The 14831-nt window shown below is 41.3% G+C and overlaps 1 protein-coding gene across 2 annotated transcripts in view; it reads left to right on the forward strand.

The window, feature by feature from the left end:
* The window catches only part of PRIMA1 (proline rich membrane anchor 1), a 55854-nt gene that overhangs the window by 29452 nt on the left and 11571 nt on the right, over window positions 1–14831 (forward strand). For both annotated transcript variants that reach the window (XM_050335375.1, XM_050335374.1), the window contains one exon: window positions 3912–4041. In XM_050335375.1, the coding sequence (XP_050191332.1) occupies window positions 3912–4041 (130 nt within the window). The remainder of the gene's footprint in view (window positions 1–3911; window positions 4042–14831) is intronic.

The following is a 14831-nucleotide window of genomic DNA, read 5'->3' on the forward strand; positions in this document are numbered from 1 at the left end:
AAGTCGGATGTCATATCAAAGTCTAAAGTTATCTCACCAGCACTAATACATCTATTTCCCAAACTAGTAAATTCCTCAGAAAGTACCTAGTTAGTTTGACAAGATGTATCTTCCTAAGCCTGTGCTGTTTAGCATCAATTATTTATTCTAATATTTTATTTATTGAATAAGATATCATTATTTTGGCAGGATTTCTATAAGGATGTCAGACTGTGATTGCTTAGCTTACCCTTCTTATTTCTTTAAAATGTCATCACCTTTCTTTCACTTTCCACCCAGTGGTGTGTTCAGTGTGCAGAACAACACTTCAAGGTTTAGGAGAAAAAGCACATTTTCCAGAGTTGTTTTGCTCTGTGAAAATAATTTTTCTCCATTCACCTGACTTTGAGAACAGTGAAGAGCAGCCAGGAATGAGTCAAACCAGGAAGCAGTCATGCTGTGAGCAGCTGAAGCTGCTCACATGAGACTGGTGATGGGGGCCGAGGAGCACCCACCATGACCAGGCTGGCCAGTACTCAGCCCCGTGATGATGATGACACCGAGCACCCAGAGATGTCCTCCACTTCCCAGATACACCACTGAAAATGACAGCATTATGTGGTTTGTTGTTTCTTTACACTTGTTTTGCAAAAAAAACAAGTGTAAAGAGCACGGTTTGCTTCTGAAACCATTGGGGGGTTTATAAGGTGTTTGAAAGAGGTGGTACAAAGGAAGTGGTGACCATGAGAATAGTTTTCCTGCATTTCATCAGAGGTTTTGTAAGACAGTGAAACAACTGGACAATTACATTGTTATAGATAGTGTGGAACATCTGGTCAGTGTGTTTTGTAATGATTTCAGTACCTTCTTAAAGGAGGGTTTGGGACCCACATCTTTGTTCCTCCAGAGAGTGCCCAAGAAATACATTTCTATTCCATGCAAAGCGGCACAGTTGCAAGAGATCGTGGCAGGTGCCCTCACTCTAGGATAATTTCTGATCATTGAGGGCTCACTGACGTGTATGTTCAGCCCTTCGCAGATGAGACCTGTTTTTGCTACATTGCAGTGTGCAGCTGGGCTCTGGGCATCCAGCACAGGATGGTGAGCCTCCCCAGCCCAGGGGTGCCCCAGGGAGCAGAGCTGTGAGCCCCAGCCCAAGGAAACTGAGACATCTGTTGTCCCCTAACATCAGGAGCTCAATGTGGGACTCAGTAAGAGGCATCTCTCTGAGGACATGCTGCTTCCCAGGCACCTTGCTGGCCCTTTGGGAAGTTCCTCTCTCAGCTGACATTTCTAGCTACACACAAAGTCACCTAGGAAAGCCAAACTCGGCCATCCCATCAACATAAGGGATTAAAAGCAGTTCTGCTCTTCCTCAGAGGATAATTTTGAGGAGAAATGCATTAAGGACATAGAAATGCCAGGGTAACGAGAGATACGTGAATGCATACAGGGAAAGGAAGAAAAGCACATGCAACTAGGAGCTTATTAAAAAAGGAGTGGACATTTCTAAGGAAAACAAGATTACCTAGCACTACAATAATAAGGAATAGAAATAGAAAATGCTTTTTAGAGCTGTGTAAAGCCTAAGCCACTAAGAAACAGGATTCCAGTGTAATTTCTTGTGCTTCTTTCTGAGTGCCTGATCTGGACCAGTGGGGAAGGGAACTGAGCCAGATGGATTAGGAGTCACCTCCACATTAGCAGTTCATATTTTCCTGTCATTAATGACTGCATATAGGCTGTCAGAAGTAATATTTACTATTCAATCCCACATATATCTGTTTATTCTCCATGTAAAAATAATGTGATGACCCATGAAGGAGCACAGACATGCAGCAAGCCTGGCTTTATACCCTGTCTCTGCCATTTGTCAGTCTCATTTGTTGTGCTGAGGAGTAACCCAGCCTCATCATTTTGCTTTATGACTAGTTTGGTTGATCCTGCCTTTGAAGAATAACAAGGATTACATAAGGATAGCTGCACTTTTCACATTTTCTGAGACCTCATCAAATTTTACATGACACCTGCTGATGAATGTGTTTCCTTTGGCTTCACTGCAATCTTTTGTGTTTTTCAGGACAGCACGAGAAGGGTAGAGTTGACCTTGAGACTGCCTGGTCCTTCATGCAAAAATTTTGTCATTTTTGAAATGCCTTTTGTTCTGGAATCTTAGAAAACAACAACATTGAAAACTTTCAGAGAATATTAAAATCATTAGCTTTATCACAACAGAATAAATCATTCCATCATCCACTGAAAACTGACTTCTACAGCTGACATAGTAATAAAGTAGAAATTCAGTTGCTGGGACCGTCTAGGAGTGGACATAGTCAATGAAGGAGCCAGGAACCACTAATTTTTAAAATCGCTACATTTTTCAGTTTTCTTTTTCTCTCCTGTAGGGCAAAAACCAACAAACAAGTGCAAAAAACACCCCACCCTCACAGTCAATATGTGCACAATAAGTGGAAGATAATATTTGCTAGACAGGTGTGATGGTAATGATAGCATGTGTTGAGGGCTGATGCATGTGAGAAAGACAAGACCTTTTATTGGTACCAAATGCTGAACTGCCCATAAATCATCAGGCTGTTGGGTTTATTGTATTTTCTTCTTACAGTGCTTTACCTAGTCTTTTCCTAAGGTGCTCCTGGACATTTCTTGGGGTGAATGTTGCAAACCCCTCTATGCCTGTTGCAAATAGAAAAAAAAAATCTTTTCTCAGTAATTCTGTAGCTCGGGATTTAACCTATTAAGAGTCAGTCTGAAGGTATATGTATGTCTTTTCCTAATTAAACACAGGAGATACAGCAGAGGTCAGATCACAATAAATAATACCAGACTGATGACATATTTTACCTTGTGCAGCTATTTGTGATGTATGTAAAAGGAAGTTCAGAATATCAAATTAAACAATTAGACTGGAAAAAGAGCTATTTGCTATATTTAATTCTCTCCCTTACTTAGCTGAGCATGTAGATATAGATAGTACTATTGACTGATTCATTATTAAACTTCACTTAAGGTGACTGAAATTCTCATGGAGTTTATGTGATTGTACATGCTGAATTAAGGGTCTCTTTGCCTTTTGTAATACACTGGTACTGCTCATGGTGTTGGCTGTTGCTCACCATTCTTCAGGAAGTAAGTATCCCCCCAAAGCATGGGAAAAGGAACATGGCCCTGAAGAAAAATATATTAACTAAACACCACCAGATACAAAATATTGTTTGTTTTGAGTAATATTTACATAGAAAATTCTAGCCCTAATTATAATAGGAAAAATGTAACAATAACTGCTTATGTTTTCACAAGTTAACATTTGTAATGTTCACATTTCTTAACTCTCTGACTTAGAATTAAAAGACAGTGTAATGGAAAAGAAGCTTGTCAACTATAATACTCTGAAAGCAGTTAATAAATGTAAATAGAATTCATATTCTTTAAAAACAAATCCCCCTTCCTCACTCAAAAGTTTACAGTAATATTAGCTGCTATATGGATTGGTAGGCACTGCTACAGCTCCCCAGCAAACCTCCTCTAATGGGATTTCAAATCCTACTCTTATCAGCTTAACATCTCTCTCTAAAATTAAATCTGATGCAGCAGAAAATGGCAAATGCAGAGGGAGAAGATGTTTCCCACAAGTAGCAGAGATGAGCCTTTCTCCTTCGTGCTGAGCACCAGATTGTAGACAACGCTAACACAGAGAACTTGGTCATCTGGGGACCATGACAAGAAATATCTAGTACTCAAAAGAGCAATTGATTGCTTGGGAGAAAAAAAGAAACGGGTCCTAAATGTGAAATAACCTCTTTGCCTGTATCTGTGGCCCTGGCATAGTGCTACTGCAGGGGAGACTGAAGCGTATCTAATTATACCCTATTGATTTGGGGGAACTTATGTATTTTTCTACTCTGTTTTTACAGCTCCCAAGTCTACCTTTTGTCCCACTGAAGAGACCTGGTGGCCAGGCCTGATTATTATCATTGCAGTATGCTGCGCCACACTAGTGTTCCTCTTTGTAGTTGTCATCATTTGCTACAAAGCCATAAAAAGGTAAGACTGCAGATGCTTTTACTGTGCTTAGGGCAATGTGGGCCCACAAAGGTTGACCCAAGGTTTGCCTGACACTTTGTCTTGTTTAAAGGCATTCCTAAAGACAAAAGGCATCCTGAAGTCAACATGTGTTTCCGTTGCAAAGTTACTTATGTACCATACTTTGCCTGTATAAAGGGTGAAGTTCAGTCATGGGCACAAAGAGGGGAAAAACTAGAAATGGGATAGAGTACAGTGTTCAGATTAATAAGAACTTGCCTGAAGTCATATTGCTACAGGTCACTGGTGAATGTGGAAAACATTGCCTTGGCCAAGTATGGAGGTGGGAAACACTGTCCTGTCCACTTCTGGTAGTATTCAAAATTTACATGATGGATATGAGATTTTTGGCCCAGGCCCATCACTGATTTTAGCACTTCAAATTGATGCAAGCTCTTTTAACTCTAAGTATAGAGCAATTTGTATAGTTTTTCATTTGGAGGCTCTACTTCTAATTTATTCTTGCTTCAAAATTATAACCTACCGAATGAATTTCAAAACCTGTCTCTTTTAATGTAAAAGCCTCTGTGAAACCTATGTACAACTTCGTGTGTAGTAACCATTTCAGGTCATTGTCTTTGCAGTAGCTGTACTTCATATTGCCTCAAGTAGTTAGAAAGTATTGACTTCAGTTACACAGAAAAATGGGAGTGAGAATAATTTCTTCACTTAGATAGCATTTTGTATTTCTGGTGAAAAAAATATTTATTTATGAAAGCTCCAACTCCAAGTCCAAAGGATCAACTTAGAGGAGAAAGTAACTTGTGGAACTTGAAGGCCAGAGATGGATAAAGCTTTTTTTCTCCTCTATTGTTTTTAATATGGCTCTGACAACACCCCACAATAGTGTCTTCATAGTGTCACTGTTTTATACCATGAGTGTCTTAGACAAGAGCTCTTAGTATATCCAGGTGACCCAGCCTGAAGTAGAGATTGCCATATGCTATCCATACCTCTCATGAGACACTGCAATGACATTGAATTGCACCTTGGATTAAATAACAATTTTTCTCATCTTTTTGATTTTTGAATGATATTTTCTTGGGGGAAAAAAAGGAAAATAAATGAAAATACCTTTCATGAAAAATGTTATCTCCATGCAGAGCGACTGCAAGATTTCTGTTGAGCCTCAGCAGAGACATCACAATAGTGGAGCATTGGACATGCTTTGTGATTGTTTGAAAAATTTATACAGGGTTTGAAAGAGTATCAAAAAGAGAGCATTCAAACAAGAAGAGAGAATTCTCTATTTTATTTCTTATTAAAATTACATAAGTATCTTTGCTATTCTAGTTTAGCTGAAATGAATGTTTATTATTTTGGGGAAACTGGAAAGCTTTCCCTGTAGCAACTGCACTTTTAAAAAATTATTTCTGGAGGATAGAGATCAGAGTCCAATTGAATTGGTAACACAGTGAAAAAATCTCTCACTTGTAGATCCTGATCTATCATTGCTGCTCATTCGTATTTGTCTGCCAAATCGTGAATGATTTGTGTCAAGGCTGCAAAATATACATATGGGAGCAGTAACTCTCCAGGGCAGCTTGTGCCTAGGAAGGAATTGCTTCTCAAATCTGCTGTAATGCTGGTAGATGGGAAGAATAGATGGGAGGAACAGAAACAAAATTTAAATAGACAAATTCAGAGCTGCCTTGCAAAGGTCTGGGGAATTCACATAACTGCCTCATGCTTCATGTCAGTGAAGAATAATACTGATACTCGATGAAGACACCCATTATTTGTCAGCAATATGAATATCAACATACAAGTTATCTGCTTGAACAGGCATTAAGCTCAGAGAAAAGTGAAAATTCCTCTTAGATCTTCTTATTGTTGACATTCACACTGCTGACAAATGCTAAGCTAAAAACTGCTCGGATATGGGATGGACAGCTATGAAGGAAAATCTTATTAATTAGAATTTTGCAGACTAACTAGAGCATTTCTTTTCATCAATGAGTCCTTCTTTAAACAGTTCTGCTAAAAGAATGCCCTAAAGTGCCTGGCAGCATTCTCCAGCAGTTCATGTTTCTTGATCCACTGTAAAAGATATCTATTGATAAATGCTGAGAAATAAGATCAGATGCTTCACAAGAGAAACATCTCTGCCTTCAACACAGCGTATTATCATATATTGTTGAGCTGAATTGGCTTTAGTTAGAATGAGAAATCTTCCACTCTGTTTTTCATCTGGGAGGTAGAAGTGGCTAGAAAAAGAGTAAGGAGATTGATCTGCATGATACTGAAGCCTAGAGTCTCCAGTGGGTTCCCAGCCTCTGACCCCATAACTGTGGGCTGCCCTGTCCTTTCTCACACCTTCATCCCACCAGCTCTCCTCTGCACCTGTCCTTCTAGGCCCTCCTTCATGCACATCTCCTGGAACTGTAACCTCTGTCATTGCAGCATCTCTGACAAATCTGTCTCCTACCTCCACTGAAGAGATGGCGAAGAGTGAAATAACAGCAGTCATCTGGTTGTAAGCTGTAACAAGGCTTAAATGTTTTACTAGGAAAGTGCAGGCAGGGATTTATTTGCACAGAGTTTGTATCTGTTGTATTAATCCCTCACTTTCATATGAATCAAATTTGAAGTGGAAAAGAAAAGGAAAAATCCTATTGTGCTTAAGTTGAAATCTCATTTCCTGGTTTCAAAGGGCCAGACCCAGTCAAACTCTCTCATGTCTGCTTTTCTGAAGCAGGAAGAGAGGGAGTGACTGTCCTTGAGGTATCATAACTCAAATGTATTTATATTCAATCTGTATATAAACTGTTTCTCTCAGGGTAGTTTGTTTTCCCTTGTAAAAACTAAAACTTCAGCATATCACCAATTTTAGGCACTAAGGCATTTTGCAATGAAATACAACCTAGTGGATTGATGCTTCTTTGTATGTAATAACTACCTGAGCCAAGCAAGCATGCTGCTGCCTCCATTCGTGCATCTCCCCTGGAAGTATTCAGGTTCTCCCAATATGAAGTGGTCATAAGAAATACTGGAATCCATTCCAGTGAATGGATTTGACCTCTCTTGTTCATGAGGGAACTAATAGCAAATTGCATCTTTCAGCTTTAATACTCAGAGAAATGCTAGACAGGTTAAACTATTGGGAAAATACATATGGAGCGATACTTCAAAGGCACTTCAAGCAACCTCTCAATTTCCTATGTGTGTTGCTGGGGGCTGCAGCATTGAAAAACTGTAAAACATAGCAAGAAAAGATGAATAACTGATTCAAAATCTAGAATACCTCCAAGTAATTACCTAGCATGTCTCTGTCTGTAAAAATTTGCCATTCTTACTCTTGTCCCAGAAGACTGTCATCAAGAAGTAAAAGCAGGATGAACAAGGACAATTCATAACTAGCATAAGCTGGAGGAAGCTGGATCATTTCAGTATATTACAGGGTTTGTGGGCTTGGGCAAGTGCACAGTGAATGCCAGCAGCTCATCTTCATCTGGTGTAAATCAATTCAGAATCAAAAACAATCAGTGGAATTTAAATAATTTTAATCAGCTGGGGAGGTGACTTTCTCTTAAGCTTTTTTTAACATCTGCAAGCACCTGAATAATAGTAAGACAGTAAGACTGGAGGAAAGTGAGAAGTAAACAGAGTAAAGAGGATTAACAAGAGTTGTTTGGTAAATAAGCAGATGAGATGGGGGAGAGAGGGACCTGCAATATGTAATCCTATTTCTGCAGCTCACTGGTGTGTCGGTGTCTGTGAGAGGAGTAAGATATTTACATAAAATGGAAAAACAAATCCCTGGCTTTCTGTATGAAATGAAGATGCTGGAGCCATCTCTCAAGAAGGGGAAAACAAAGCTGAGCATCCTGGTCTCTGTGACAAGTGATGTGCCAGCTATGCAACCTGGCAGGAGGTGTTTCAGATGGTTTTCCAACATGTGAAAAACATATACTTAGTATCTTCAGAACATCCATACAGTCTGATATGACCTATGAGCAGCGTATTTTGTCTAGGGATGTGGCTCCTTGGCTGTGCCGGATTTTGGTTAGGATGGATACATCTGTTTTCAGATATACCACAGGGCTTGCTGCCAAAGAGCCCTCTTGCTAAGTCAGCAGGGGAAAACAGGCTGATGATAAGCAGGTTTTTCATGATACACCTTTTATTCACTATTCTGAGCTTTGTCAAGCTGCTGTTATGTATGTGTCCCATAGCCTAAGACAAAGGTACCATAAATGCCTACATATGCACTTCCTTAAATAGGCACTGAGTTCACCTTCAAATAATAATTAAATGAAAGAAAACATTGTACTGAAATAAGATGACAGGTCATATTTAAACTGTCTTAAAATTCATTGCTCAGGTATTTTTAGGGTGCTTAGTATTAGTGTATGATTTATGGTCCCTGTATACTGCAAGGTCTAGTTTCAAAAGTGGGAGCAAGGTTCTGAAATTTGGCTTTGTTTAACAAAATAAGGCAGATGCTTGTGAGGCAAAAACTGAGGAGGCCAAGAAGTGGCAGTGGGGGCTATGTGAGAGTGTCCCATGGTGCAGGAATTTATTGCCCACTAATTTATTGCCATGGCCCTGTACCTTTCCTCCAGCCCATTTTGTACCACTCACTCCCCCACAGAACAAGAACTGTTAGTCCCCTACATTGTTGTGTCCTATAAGCCACCGAGGCAAAGCATGATCTAATCCAAAATCATTATTAATTGCAACAAAGCAGTGCTCTGATGTGGAGAGAGAAGACAGAACAGCATCCTAAAGGTACTTATCTGCTTAAAAGAAGATATTCATGGCATGACTGATGACAGACAGGTCAAGGTGAAATGAGATTGTTGATCTCTTCTATTCTACCTGACACATTAGAAGGTTTTGTACTGAAATGGTGCCTTAATTCTCAGTAGGTGCGAGTAAAGACAGCAATTACTCAGGAGATAGAGTAAGATAGTTGATGGAAAAGCTGGGTATAAAAATACTGTTTGAGTGGGGAATGCTGAAAGGGAGCAAGAAGGTCTGTGGGGGCAGTTCTCTGTCTCTGATGCAATTCATCCATGTCAGATCAGTTCAGTTCTGTGAAAGGGATCAACCCCTAAGAAATGCCATTCAAAAGGGAATAGGGTCTTCACTGGAAGACATTAGGAATGTTACTGAGGACAGTTGCAAGACTTGGAAATTCTGGAAAAGCAAGGAAAACACATTGTAGCCTGATTCCACTGTCTGAATGTTGATGCTTAACAACAACAGAATCAGTATCTTCCACTGAACACCACTGTCCAGGTCTTCTGTTACACCCAACCAAAGCCCAACATCCCCATGTGTTGCTTAGCCTCTCTGCCTAATCATCTCCCAGTAGTGAATTTACTCCCATCCTTAGAATGAGGCTGCAGATGGTCTACTAAAGACAATTTAAATACCCTGAGCAACCAAGCGTTCTTCAGGATATCTCATATTTTAACCATAAAGAAATGAGTTCATAGAAATACAGAATGGTTGAGGTTAGAAGAGACATCTTGAGATCATGTAATCCAAACTTCTGCTCTAACAGAGTCATCTAGAGCAGGTTGTTCACATCTGTGTTCTGCTGGGTTTTGAATATGTCCACAGATGAAGAGTTCTTGCTGGTTTTCTTGTGTTCTTTCAAAGCTATCACCATTTATTAAACTAAATGTAGCCTTGCCTGATGAAAACTCTGTGCTAGTACAAGGAAAATCAGTTGTTATCCTGAACAGTATTGAAGTCTAGGTGTTGGTTGTGCAACAATTTCCAGAGTAGTGTTTATGAGACAAGCAAGCTGTTGAACAGTTTTACAGCTTGACCCAAGCCCACTAGAAATGCCAGAGCTCTGTTGTATTTATTCTACTGATTTAGTGGCATCATTGGGGATTTTGGACAGGTTACTGGTAGTTGGCACTGCCCCATGTTTTTTGGGTGCATCAAGATGAAGGAAGGTTGGCCTTATTTTTTAAGTACAGCAGCAAAAATATTGCTACCACTTGTTAGGTTCTTTTGGCAGATCAAGGGCTGATGTATAAAGTGGATGAAATAGTCTTTTACTTGGAGAGGCAGCTGAGCCAAGCTGTATTAGCACTGCTGTGCAGGACAGTTTGCTTTGCTCTTGCCTCTGCAGAATGTGTTGGTTGGATGAGCAGAAGGATCTGCTCTCCAATGATGTCAGTCTGGGATTTTTATAAGTGCTGCATGTTTTCATAATTGTTACAGGGCAGGATTTCTCTGTCTCTTCTAAGTTATACAAACTCACATTCTGCTAGGGAGAAAGTTCATGGTCATAAATGGATAAAATGCCCCACTGTTTCTCATAGCTGGGAGCTGGAAGCCTTCAGGAGGCATTAGTTTTTAGCATAAAACAAGTGGTCCAAGTGTTTCACAGAATACTCTCTTACAGATCATTTTGCACTTTCTCCATCCTAATTTGTGATGTACTGATAAAGATGCCAGCAGAAATCTGAAGAGCATTATGGTCTGTCCTGTGAACAATTAACTTTTCACTGTGACCTGAAACAAACTTCTCTTTCTACTGCAGAAGAAATTGAACGGGCAGAAGTCTACCAATAGAGCCAAGTATTGTAGAGATATTGCCTCAGTGCAACTCTAATAGTCATGGGTGGATTTTACATGCTGCTAACAGACTAGAAGACTCAACAGACTGTAAAGCTGGTCTAATTCTATTGGTTGGATTTATTCCAGCACATTTAGAAGACAGAAGTAAATGCTAGAGCTTTAAAACATGCAGGAGAGTTGCCAGGTTTACCATGATGTTTTTATTGTATTTTTTTCTGAAGGCAAAGAAATAAAATTTCCTTAGGCATTCATATGTTTTTTAAGCCAATCGTAGTTTTTGCAAGCTGACATGAGGTCACTTGTGGCTGACCCTGCTGGTGAAAAGCCACAGCTGTGGGTGAGGCATACCCAGCACATTTGAAGAAAGTTTTTGCCTTGATTTGAGCTTAGGACTGTGTCTTTTACAGCCTGCAAGAACCCAGAAGCAGCATCCTGGGGTTCTTGGGTCAGTCTTTTTTTAATTCAGAAGAAATTGTGCCCATGGTAGTAGGGCAGGTGTGTGGATCCTTTACTCCAGCTCTGTATGACCCAGAAATTCCCTCTACACAATAAGATTCTTATAGAAAACTCCTAGGGGCCCTTATTGCCCCCTTTTGCTTTCCACAAAGGATTTGCAGCACATCTGGAGTAAAGGCCATAAAGTCTTATTTCTCCAGTGTCTGAATAACTGCAGCTCCTGATGAGTTCAGCACACATGGTGAATTGCAGGAGTCCTAAACCACCAAAAGTTAGAATAAGAAAGTTAGAAAAGCATGGGAGTGCCCCAGCAGTTCCCACACGTGTCCCACACTGCCTCCAGGCAGGCTTTGCCAGACTCAATCTGCTCTGCCTCAGGCTGACAAAAGCCAGACCTGAACGAGGAGCAGCTGAGTACTAATTAGTCTCCCACCCATCGCATGCATCCAAACACTTTCAACATGATTAGACCATTCAGCACCCCTCTCAGCCCTGTGCACATGTCCCTTTCCCTAGTCCCAATCTCTGCCCTTTCTTGTTTTCTGCAGAATTTTATTTTCTGCATCATCCCACCATTGCCCCAGATTTGACCGAGTAGAAGACACCCCCTTCCTGCCTGACTTCTTGGCATCCTTCTGGCCAGCGGCCTTGGCTTGGTGCTACCCTTGGCTCCTCTAATTTGTGGCTTCTTCTGGCTTTGATTTTGATGCTTGGCTCTAACCTGGACTCCTGTGCCCAGAAACCCAGGGGAAAGGCAGAGTTCAACAGAAGAAGCTGCACTTGGAAGCACTTCCCTACTGTGCAGGGAATCCCAGCCAGAGGTAATGAGGCATCTGACCACAGCAGTGTTATTTCCCACTGTAAATTATGTGCATTAGCTTCACACCCTTGTCTAGTTAGTCACAGCTTGGCGTGCAAAGAAGATCTCAGCTTTACCACGACCTCACAGAGGGCAGGTGTTAATAAAGGAAGGCTCAGAGATTCTTGTCCACTTGAGCTAGTTTCGAGGGTCCCCACTGAAGGAAGGTCACATCTCAAACATACCCCTCTTGCTGTGCTATTTTCTGCTCTGCAGCCCCATTGCCCAGAGGGAAAGAGTGCAGACAGGGTCTGCCTCTGCAGATCTGTGACACTGCAGGGGTGCACATCAATCGCCTGCAGCCACCCTTGAGCCCCTTGCAGCTGTGCTGCCACCACTTCTGTGGCTGCACAGTCTGATTTCTGCTGCCTCTGTCCTTCCTCCTCTGCACCCCCTGTACTTACTGCTGAATATTTATCATGCTGCAGGGTTGCTAAGCAGCACACAGCTCCTTCCTTGGGAGAGCCTTGCTGTGAAGGCGACGCATGCAGTAGGTCAGTGTGGGCAGAGCTGGGGGTGGGAGAAGATGGAACCATCTGGGGTGGTCCTGCTCTGCCACACTCTTGCCTTGCTCTCACACCAGTGTGCCCACCATCAGCAGGCACGTGGCCACCCTCTCCAATATGGCTGGGCTGGAGAATGATGCTCCTGGTTTGTCCATCTTGGAGAGCTGCTGGCTAATTAGCCATGGCAGAGAGCATTTGTGGAGATGAACATCACAGCATCCATTCCCCAAGCTAAAGCCGGGTGAAGGAGTGAAGCACTAATAACAGAGAGGGTTAAAGATGTATGTAAAGAGATACATGTAGAGAGTCTGATCCCAGCTGTGTGCAAGGCTGGAGTGGGAAAATAAATATTACTCATTCTGTCCTTCAAACGAAACCATGAAAAGAGATCCCATGTGGAGAAATAGTGCTCTCTTTGGTGTTTACTTTTTGAGCCAGCAGCATGAAACCTTATGAAATACGTTAATACTCCCAAGCTGCTGGAACTGTAGGTTCTTCCTTCAGCTGCTCTGAGCCCTGAGAAGCCAGTGTGGAGACTGGCTGAACTCAAATTCTTCCTCAGAGATTGTCCCCAGTTACAATTTTCTAAAGCCACATCTGCACAAAACCGAATCTTTGCATAGACATCGAGGTGTGCAGGACTTTCTGGTTGCTCTGCCTCTGCATGGACTTGCCCCATTGCACACCTGGAGCATGGGAAGGCTGAGGCCACCCTGTGCAGTCCATGGACAGTGGGTTTGCATTTATCCTGCAAAGAGCAGAGGGTCTGGCTCTGCAGACTCTTCATTGTGAGTGGAGAAAGCCAGAAGCAGATGCTTAGAAATAGCAGTTTCACTCTAGTCAGAGGTAGAGACAGATTGCCTCAAATGCAAAGTGATCTAGATAGCTGCAAAGGTCAGTTCATTTTACAAGTTTTGATTTTCTTCTCAGTTCCTTACATTTCTTTGTGTTGCAGACAGTCTTCTCTTAAAGATATTTATATAGCAGAAGATCTCCAAAGAATTCTTGTTCATCTGCACAGAAATTAATCATACTATTTAAATAATTTTTTGAAATAGCAGTAGCCTTGTTCTTCTGTATGGATCAAGTCTTATCATTCAAGTTCTTGATTTGTATTCAGCAAAAAATCTGGGCACAAAGTAGCACAGAAGATCAGCTTTGTTTTGGAGATGGAAAAGTCCATTGCCTAAAATGGCAGTATCTACAGTCACTTGGCTGGTGAGAGACATACTGTCCTTCAGAGACAGCAAGGGAGCAGTGAAGATCCTTTGATCATCTCCTCTCTCAGTCCCTTCTTATTCCAGCCCCACATCTTTCTAGTACTGATGCCCATGCTCTGACCGGGAGCACGGACACCAAAAGCCATCCAGTTTGCAGACATGGTTGGGAATTCCTGTACCTTTTCCTTCCTCCACTTTCCTCTTCAGTATGGAAGCCGTGTGGTTTTCTCTCTCTCCCTGCTCTCTCCTCCAGTGATCCCAGTTCAAATTGGTATTTTGAGAGTAAAAGAAACTTTTATTTGCATCTCCAGCCTAAATTTACCTATGGCTTCTTCTCGATTTCTTCCTTTCAAATACCCTTCTCCTTTTCTGGTGTTCCCTGAGGCCAATTCCATCCACTCTCTTTTCATTAGACTAGACTGTTCAAGCTTGTTTATTGTCTTCTATAAGAAGTTAGGACAGAAATTGGAGTTGGCTACTCTCTTTAAATTATAGACTTGTTAGGACAGATCAAGCCTAATGCAATAGAGTTACATATAATTCCATTTATCTGGGTAGGACATAGATGTCGCCAATCCCAGGCTGTTTCTGGATTGCTTGGCAGATCGTAGTGCACCATGAACTGAGCTCCATGAATGTGCCTTAGCTACCTACAGTGCTCTGCAGCAGGACAGACCTTTGAGGAGCAGGAGTGTGCCCAGATCATCCCTAAATGGCACTGCCCCAGTGTCAGCGACATGGACATGGCCATTCTCCAGACATGTTTTGACTTTGTTCCATACATTTAATGCCTTTTTTTCTTCTTCTTCTTTTGGTTTTTGAGGTTTTGGTTGGGGTTTTTTTGGTTTGTTTTTAGTTTATTTGTTTGAGGTTTTTTATTTCATTGAGTGGCTTTTGCCAGGCTGGGAAGCTGACAACATGAGCTCATTTTTTTATATTAGTCTCATTCATTTTTTTCCTTTTTGTAATCAAAACATATCCACAGTGTATTCCACAATGAGAACACCCAACAGATAATGTCAGCTGTAATAACCCTCCAGTCAATAAAACCTTTTAAAGATCATTAGAGGGAATGCAAAGAATGGGTTGCAATGTGAGGGGTCACTGAAAGTACTTTTATCAATTATGTTGGTTAATTGTCCAGTATCCTAATAGTAAAGCTGC

The sequence above is a fragment of the Myiozetetes cayanensis genome, unplaced genomic scaffold (assembly GCF_022539395.1).
Source record: "Myiozetetes cayanensis isolate MyiCay16 unplaced genomic scaffold, myiCay2020 scf6-25, whole genome shotgun sequence".
In the NCBI taxonomy this organism is placed as follows: domain Eukaryota; kingdom Metazoa; phylum Chordata; class Aves; order Passeriformes; family Tyrannidae; genus Myiozetetes; species Myiozetetes cayanensis.